General features: G+C 42.3%; 1 protein-coding gene across 2 annotated transcripts in view; it reads left to right on the forward strand.

Annotated features, from left to right (window-relative positions):
• KIAA0319L (KIAA0319 like) overlaps window positions 1-4,727 on the forward strand; it is a 99,778-nt gene extending 95,051 nt beyond the window's left edge. For both annotated transcript variants that reach the window (XM_063454826.1, XM_063454835.1), the window contains exon 22: window positions 3,933-4,727. In XM_063454826.1, the coding sequence (XP_063310896.1) occupies window positions 3,933-4,120 (188 nt within the window). In that variant the 3' untranslated portion in view covers window positions 4,121-4,727. The remainder of the gene's footprint in view (window positions 1-3,932) is intronic.
• The last annotated feature ends 4,383 nt before the right edge of the window (window positions 4,728-9,110 follow it).

A 9,110-nucleotide genomic window follows, 5' to 3' on the forward strand; every position in this document is an offset into this window, starting at 1 on the left:
TCAACAGCTAGTAATATTTAGCCAATGTGAGCATGGGTTTAAAAAAAAACTAAAATTTTAAGCCAGTTGGTCATGATAATTGTAACACTTGGAGCATAATAATGATATGAAGTAACTTGTAATAACTAGATGCAATGAACTGCAATGTCCTTCAATTATTTTTTTTAGTTAATATAATATCATTTTACAGAAGTCCGCTTTCTTTATAAAAATTTAGATCATAAGTTCAGTGCTACCCCAGGCTAATTAGGGGGAAATTGATGGTGCCCCCCAGGTGGCTGTCAGATAGGTATGGTGGGAAATATAGCTTTGCTGCACACCTTTCTTTTAGCTAGGTAGTGTGACAGGATGGCTTGGGATACCTGGCTTTGCTTCTTTCTTCTATACCTTCAATGAGATCCCAGAGAGCATCAACAGACTGCTATTCATAGGTAGAGAGGAGGGAATATAACACAGAAAAGGCAGCAATATGCCATAAATTACCGTCTTACTGTTAACATAAGCTTCATTGTTTTTTCCTTTGGGCTTAACCCCTTAAGGACACAACTTCAGAAATAAAAGGGAATCGTGACAGAATATTTCCGTCATGTGTCCTTAACCCCTTAAGGACACATGACGTGTGTGACATGTCATGATTCCCTTTTATTCCAGAAGTTTGGTCCTTAAGGGGTTAAAGCGGCACTGTCATGCCGAACTTACCTTTCCTCAATCTCTTCCTCTTCTCCCCCTCTCTCAGGATCTGTTCTCCGTTTCTTCCTGTCTGCTATAGTTTTCTTTAAAATCATAAGACAAAGTAGGGACTCTTTGCCTTATGGATGATTCCTCCGCCTGACCAGCTCTGACCAGCGGAGGAGCAAAGTGTGCTTCATATCCGCTGATCAGAGCAATTTTCCCATAATTCTTACCTTTCCTCCCTGTTCCCACGATGCTTCCTGTTATTTTAACCGAAACTGCCGAATTGCCTTCTAACTGAATGAGAACAGTATGTTCGTTTGTTTTAGAACGCAATTCGGCACTTTGTTCGGATCGCAATTTCATTCGAATTAATGAAACTCTGATCCTATTCATTGCTGTGGCTGCATCTTGCAGCCGCTTAGTAGATAACTCCCTAATTCCCACAGTATCAGGGAGCTATCTACTAAAAGGCTGAAAGACCTGAATTGGTCTTTCAGACAAATTTACTAATACTAAGTAAAGATTATATTAGTAAATAATATCCCCCTACTCGCTATACAGCCTATGGCTGCTCACTGTAAAAAACAAACAAAAAACACCTATTGGCCCCCACCCCTAAACAACGAGTGGGGGCCCTAAAGTAAAATAAGGGGGGAGACCTATTATTCCCCCCCCCCCCAAGCGGTGGATGGGGGCCATAAAGATAATGAGGGGGGACCTACTGTCCTCCCCCCGCCCCCACCCCTGCACGTTGGGTGGGGGCCATAATGATAATGAGGGGGGGGGACCGACCTACTCTTCTCCCCCATCCCCCCGGCCCCCACCCCTGGGCGGTGGGTGGGGGCCATAACGGTATTGAAGGGGGGGACATACTGTCTCTCCCCCCCCGGCCCCCACCCCTGCGCGGTGGGTGGGGGCCATAAATTACAATGGGGGGGACCTACTGTCCTCCCCCTCTCTGGCACCCACCCCTGGGCGGTGGGTGGGGGCCATAATGATAATGAGGGGGGAACCTACTGTCCGGCCCCCACCCCTAGACGGCGGGTGGGGGCCATAATGATAATGAAGGGGGGGGGACCTATTGTCCTTCCCACCCCTGGGCAGCGGGTGGGGTCCATAAAGATAACGAGGGGGGACCTACTGTCCTCCCCCTCTCCGGCCCCCCTGGGCGGTGGGTGGGGGCCATAATGATAATGAGGGGAGGGACACCTACTGTCCTCGCCCCCACCCCTGGGCGGCGGGTGGGGGCCCTAAATCAAATAACCCCCGCCCCCCTCCATCAAAGGTGACTAGGGGTCCCCAAGCCCCTAGTCACCCACCCCCCCCACCCAAATAAAAAAGGCCCTACCTACCCCCCTCACCCTAAAAAATAGTGAGGGGGGAATAAAATTACTACCATGTAAATAAAATTCAACTTTCCATTCGACATCTTCATTTTTCAGCCCCAAAAAAGGCAAATAAAAATCCATTATGCCCGTCGAACTTAAAATAAATTAAAAAAAACCAGACGAAAAATAAAATTTCAAGCCATCCAATCACAGTGCTCTGTGTCATTTTACACAGCGTGGGAAAGTTCTTTGGAATTTTCCCACGCTGTGTAAAATGACAAAGAGCACTCTGATTGGTTTAACCCCTTAAGGACCAAACTTCTGGACTAAAAGGGAATCACGACATGTCACACATGTCATGTGTCCTTAAGGGGTTAAACCCACCAATCAGAGTGTTCTTAGCCTAATTGCAGGGCGGGGCAAGGCTTTATAAGCCTTCCCCGCCCTGCGGAGCTCAGTCTGCGCGGAGCCCTCCATGGGTGAAGATGGATTATTTTTTTTGCGCTCTGGTTTTTTCTTTTTTGTCGGGTTTTTTAATTTTTTTTAAATTCGACGGGCATAATGGATTTTTATTTGCCTTTTTTGGGGCTGAAAAATGAAGATTTTAGAAAAAAAGAAGACGTCGAATGGTAAGTTTAATTTTATTTACAGGGTAGTAATTTTATTCCCCCCTCACTATTTTTAGGGTGAGGGGGTAGGTAGGGGCTTTTTTATTTGGGTGGGGGGTGGGTGACTAGGGGCTTGGGGACCCCTAGTCACCTTTGATGGAGGGGTGGGGGTTATTTGATTTAGGGCCCCCGCCCAGGGGTGGGGGCCGGAGAGGGGGAGGACAGTAGGTCCCCCCCTCTTTAACTTTATGGCCCCCACCCGCCGCCCAGGGGTGGGGGCCGGGAGGGGGGGACAGCAGGTCCCCCTCCCTCCTTCATTATCATTATGGCCCCCACCCGCCGCTCAAGGGTGGGGCCAGGGGGGGAGGACAGTAGGTCCCCATCCCCCCATTGTAATTTATGGCCCCCACCCGCCGCGCAGGGGTGGGGCCGGATAGTAGGGATTTTTTTTTTACAGTGAGCAGCCACTGTTTAGTAGACATGCCCCTACTCGCGGTATAGCGAGTAGGGGCATTGGGGACATTTTAATCTCCTTTATACTATTATGGGGGTCATATTGACCCCCATAGAGTGAGAGGGGGACCTGGGGGGGCTTAAGAATTGGTGGAGAGCACTGCTCCCTGCCGCTTCTGTGTTTACATATTACAAGGAGGGAGCTGTGCACGGGGTAGCTCCCTCCTTGTAATAAACCGAACGAACAAACGAACACTGATACACAGTGTTAGCTGATTTTTTCTATTCATTCGTCTGTCTGATGAATGAATGAATAGATTAAATTCCCGTTCGCATGTACAGGTGTTTCACTGGGCATGTGCGGGAATCTCAGCGCTATCTAGTGTGGGCAGATGACGTGTCCCACAGGGACTTCACCTACCCACACAAAGATGGCGGCGCCCTGAATATAGATCGGGGCAGAAAATACAGATTAATAAATAGGTAATCTAGGGGGCTTAGGGGCATTTGGGGGTGACTAAGGGGTCAATTGGATGTAGAGGAGGCGGGAGGGGGGTTAAAAAAAAAAAAACAACGGGATTCGGCATGACAGTGCCGCTTTAAGGGGTTAAGCCCCAGGTGTTTGAAACCTAGCAATCCCCCTGTATAGGGACAACCTAATGTTTTCCCCAGACATCTGTAGTGACAATAAGAACATCATAAATTTTGATGTAAGGGGTAAGGTTTTAACACAGCACATTTGCATTCAGAGAAGATGAAAACATGCTTCATGGTAGCTCTATTTTAGGTGTTGACTGAGTCAGTGAAGATATATATGTGTTGGGTGCTGTGACCTCAACTGTGATTTTTTTTTTTTTTTTTTCCACAGGGGTCAAGCTGAAAGCTCCAGTTCAGAACACTAGTTTGATGCATTCGGAATCAGAACTAGACAGTGATGACAACGTTTACACTTGGTCAGACAGAGAGAAGGGCAAACTCCTTCGACCACAAAATGGCTCCTTACGTAATGGACAAGCCTCTCAAAAAAACAAGAACCAGAGAGAGGAGCTATTATAACTAAAATGAAGGATCAACCAACATGCTTGCATCTAGTTTTGTGTCGTGTGCAGGACAATGAAACTGTCCACAACTCGAACTTTCTAAACCACTGGTTTTCTTATTGGATGCAGATGATGCTTGGAACTTCTTACATTTTTTTAAAATTAGATTACCACCTCTTTTGCTTCTCTGGGAGCATGTAACTGGACATACTTGAACTGGAATTTTACAATGGAAAAATTAAAAACTACTGGATTTCTCCTTATATGTTACTTTTTTAAAGTGACTAAATTAATGATATAGATATTTTTTCTGCAGTTTCCTGGGACTTTCAATCCTCAGGTTTGAGCCACGGTTTTTAATTGCATCCAAGTTTAAGTGCACTATGCTGCCAATTTCTCAATGGCATTGAAGGATAAAATGTGAAAGGTGATGAACATGTACTGTGGTTCTCCCTCGCGCTCTTGTTGGATTTTCAGGGCCTTAATCTTTAGAACTTTTTTTGTTTTCCTTTTAATTTCTGAAGACAATAATCCATTACTACTGGCTACTAAATCCCCCCCTCCCCCTCCTCAAAGGAAGAAGAAGCCAAACTGAAAGGAAAAATATGAATGATTTGGGGCAAGCGGGGAAGAGCACTAACTTATTTGTGGTCAATAAAGTCAAACACTGTATAAGAGTTTCAATCTTGCATATATCTTTGTGAATTTTATGTGCTATTGTCAAAATAAGACCTATATTTTTGGTGGCCACATCTTATCCAAACCAAGCCCCAAACAAGATAAACCTATTTAATGAGTCAAACTGCAACGTGTATTTGGATTGATAAAATCTATAACTATAAAGAAGCAAAGGCAGTTACGGATGGGGTTGTATTACTACAGGGAGGCTCTGCAAAAATGGTTCAGCTCAAATTATATATGTGTGAGCAAAAACTCCTTCACAAGCCAGTATTTGTATGGGATCACTCGGCTCACACCACTCCTTTTCCTGATTCTAAATAAATTGGTGTTTTAAATAAAAGTTGTTTCTAAATCCATTTGGTTGGTTAACATAGTCAATGAGTATGACAGCCACTTCCAGAAAGGAAGATAAGATCAGGAAGAATCTTTACTTTTAAAGTACAAAGAATGATTTCTCTATTCTTCCAAAAAGCATGGCCTAGCATGGAAAATAAATGGCTAAGGACCGATTTTTAGTATCATTCACACAATCCATATTACCCTGGAAAAGGAAAACCAAACATACATCTTTATTGAAGATTAATCATGTTTAGGAGCAGTAAATGGAAGATGATAGACTGAGTAGTGCATATTTATCTCAGGGACTCACACAGTAGACAGAACTTAAGACACAAGTTGACCTAGATGTTAAGTAACACAGTGAAAACGTTCTATTTGATTGTACTTCAAAATGGGTATTAAACGTAGCTTTAAAAACACTGGGGGTTTGCTGCAAAGAATACTAAATATTTTTATTTTTTTTATGTTTATTTTGTCATGCACAAGGGGTAAACAGACGATCTTGCGCTGCCACAACAGCAGGGTCAAGTGTGTGTATACATATTTTTACATAGTGGCATTCATTGTATTGGCACATTGTTATAAACATTTTAAGAAAAACTAATGTCTGCTTTAGTAAGTTTAGTATGCATGTCCGCTTTTAGGTCCGGTTGACTGTCACTTGGTAGGTTGGTGCGTGTGCGGAGTTGGGAATACCATGTGGTGCGATACAGCAGCGGTATATTGCCCCAATCTGCGCGGGCAGATTAGGTTTCTAGTAGGGAATTGATATGTTATCTGGGTAGGTTTCTGGTGGATGGATGCGTGTTTGTGATGTGTGTGTGTGTGTGTGTAGCTGGCGGGGGGGGGGGTTAGGAGAGAGTCTCCGTCGGTGAGTGGTCGTCGAGGTCCTATTGTTCTGTCCCGTCCTGTTAGTGTGGCCTCTTGTGTGTCAGCATGGTGGAGGGGTCAGTACAGCGTCCGTCTGGGGGGGGGGAGATATCCCATGATGTTGATGGGGGTATTCGCTGCCAGGCTGGTTCTTTGTGTCTGGAAATGTAACCAGAGTAGAAATATTCTATATAAGAATATGATGTAATCTAAAATAATAAAAAGTACAAATCATAGCATAACACTGTAAATAATCTTAGTGAAATTGTGATGTTGATAATAAACTCACAAACAAAGGTGAAAATCAGGCCTCTCACCCCCTTGGGGTATATGAAGTGTAAAACTTGATAGTAGATCCAAATAGGTGTATGTCTTCAAAGAAATGAATAAAGAGAACCATACATGGTGAAGTATGTAGGAAATATACAAAAGAAATGTATTGATTGCACTAACAAACATAAAGATGTTCTAGGCATATCTCCACTCTCAGTGGAACTGGAAGGCAGTGTGGAAAATGAAGCACAATTTCAATTTTGAAGCAGCAGAGCAAGTGGAGGGAATAAATAAATAATAAAAATAAAATAGACAATAAAAACAATCAAGAGTCCGATATCCAACGCGTTTCGTCCAAAAGTGTGTAAAGGACTTCTTCAGGGATATGTAGAAGGTCGTGTGTGAGAGAACTTCTTATAACCATCGTGATTCTTCTTAATGCCGATCACCGGCAGCGTGCGTTCCATCCTGTGACGTCCATCCGTTGTTATGCGCATGCGTATAGAGGATCAGAGTTCCAAACGCTCAAAATTCGGGCGTGTCATGACACACGCTGTAGAGGTCTAAATACTAAAGGAATAGTGCATAAAAAACAATATGTGGCCAAACAGATTTAGAAAAACAGAAAATAAAATGAATAACATAAAATCAATACATAAATCAGATATAAATAAATATAAGAAATATAACTAGCTTTGTTAGTACTCAAACAAAAAAAAAACATACTTAATTAAAAAACATATCCAGTGCTCTACTACCTTTGTAGTTTATTTACTCCAATGTGGGTGTGGAGCCCAATATGTGGGCCGCACCACTAGAAAACTTCACATTAGGTTCTTAGAACATCTCAATAATATTAAAAAAGGTAAACTTGATCACAGTGTTCCTAAACATTGTAATACATGTCCCCTTTTCTGTTGGGAAAATTTTCAAGCTTTTGGCATAGAACATATTATATTAGGCTGTAGAGGAGGGGACAAACTTCAAGAATTAATCCGTCAAGAAGCTTTCTGGATTTATACTTTAAAAACATTACATCATGGCCTTAATGCTGAAATAGACCTACAAGGTCTAATTTAATATAATTTTAGAACACTGGATTTGTTACCTAAATTTTGTAGGTAGTAATTTTTTCTTCCCTTTCTCTCATTTTTTACATTCATCATTTAGAATGCATTGCCATTTATGTATTTGTACATTAGTGGCTTTTTTATGGATGGTTGTCTATGGTGGCCAATGGATTGGTGTACTCATATATGCACTTTAACATGTTTATTAACTAATTGATTTATTAATGTAATATTTATTTGTATATCTAGTATTTATGTATTACTATATTGTATATACTTTATATATTTCTTATAGTTATTTATATCTGATTTATGTATTGATTTTATGTTATTCATTTTATTTTCTGTTTTTCTAAATCTGTTTGGCGACATATTGTTGGTTATGCACTATTCCTTTAGTATTTAGACCTCTACAGCGTGTGTCATGACACGCCCGAATTTCGAGCGTTTGGAACTCTGATGCTCTATACACATGCGCATAACAACGAATGGACGTCACAGGAAGTGCGTCTTTGCGTTTCAGGATGGAACGAACGCTGCCGGTGATCGGCATTAAGAAGAATCACGATGGGTATAAGAAGTTCTTTCTCACACGACCTTCTACATATCCCTGAAGAAGTCCTTTACACACTATTTTGGACGAAACGCGTTGGATATCGGACTCTTGATTGTTTTTATTGTCTATTTTATTTTTATTATTTATTTATTCCCTCCACTTGCTCTGCTGCTTCAAAATTGAAATTGTGCTTCATTTTCCACACTGCCTTCCAGTTCCACTGAGAGTGGAGATATGCCTAGAACATCTTTATGTTTGTAAGTGCAATCAATACATTTCTTTTGTATATTTCCTACATACTTCACCATGTATGGTTCTCTTTATTCATTTCTTTGACGACATACACCTATTTGGATCTACTATCAAGTTTTACACTTCATATACCCCAAGGGGGTGAGAGGCCTGATTTTCACCTTTGTTTGTGAGTTTATTATCAACATCACAATTTCACTAAGATTATTTACGGTGTTATGCTATGATTTTTACTTTTTATCATTTTAGATTCCATCATATTCTTATATAGAATATTTCTACTCTGGTTATATTTCCAGGTTGTATATTCTACATTGTATGCTTATTGAATGTGGTTTCCACTTTGTTGTTTCTTGTTTTACTATTTTGGGTGATTAGTGAGGTTCACCTGGGACCCTTTCAATTTAGCAGATCTATTATCTGTGGTTAGTTTGTATACTACTCTTTTTTCACTTTGGTTCTTTGTGTCACCAGAAAAGGGGGTGGGGGGAGGGAACGGTTGTCTGCTCCACGTTGGACGGTTCCGAGCCCGGGATTCCATCTGTGTATTTGTGGTCACGTCCGGTGCATCAAAGTGTCAGTCAGGTAGAAGCCAGAGTGGAGTTTAGTGTACATCAACAAAAAAAACAGTGCAATCTAACAGTCTCATTTACTCTTGTTAAGAGCGGAAGTTCAAAGCCTTTGGGCCGCGGGCCACATGGTTGCCTGATGAAAAAAAAGGGGAAGAGCGTCCCGGTGCATCTAGTCCTGCTTTGTTGCTGCCGCATAAGGCCCTGCGCCGACTGCATTCCTCCCTAGGCTGCTTGCGGGTCCTGCTGGTGGAGTCGTGGAGTCCAGTGCCGTCGGTGGTTGGTTCAGTTTATCCAGGGCCCTTGTGGCCTCTTGTAGGTTCCGCACAGCCAGAGGGCCGCTTGTGCCTTCTATGTGTAAGGCACGGCCTAGACCCCAGCGGTACCTAATTTGTT

This window comes from Pelobates fuscus, chromosome 1 (genome assembly GCF_036172605.1).
Source record: "Pelobates fuscus isolate aPelFus1 chromosome 1, aPelFus1.pri, whole genome shotgun sequence".
NCBI lineage: Eukaryota > Metazoa > Chordata > Amphibia > Anura > Pelobatidae > Pelobates > Pelobates fuscus.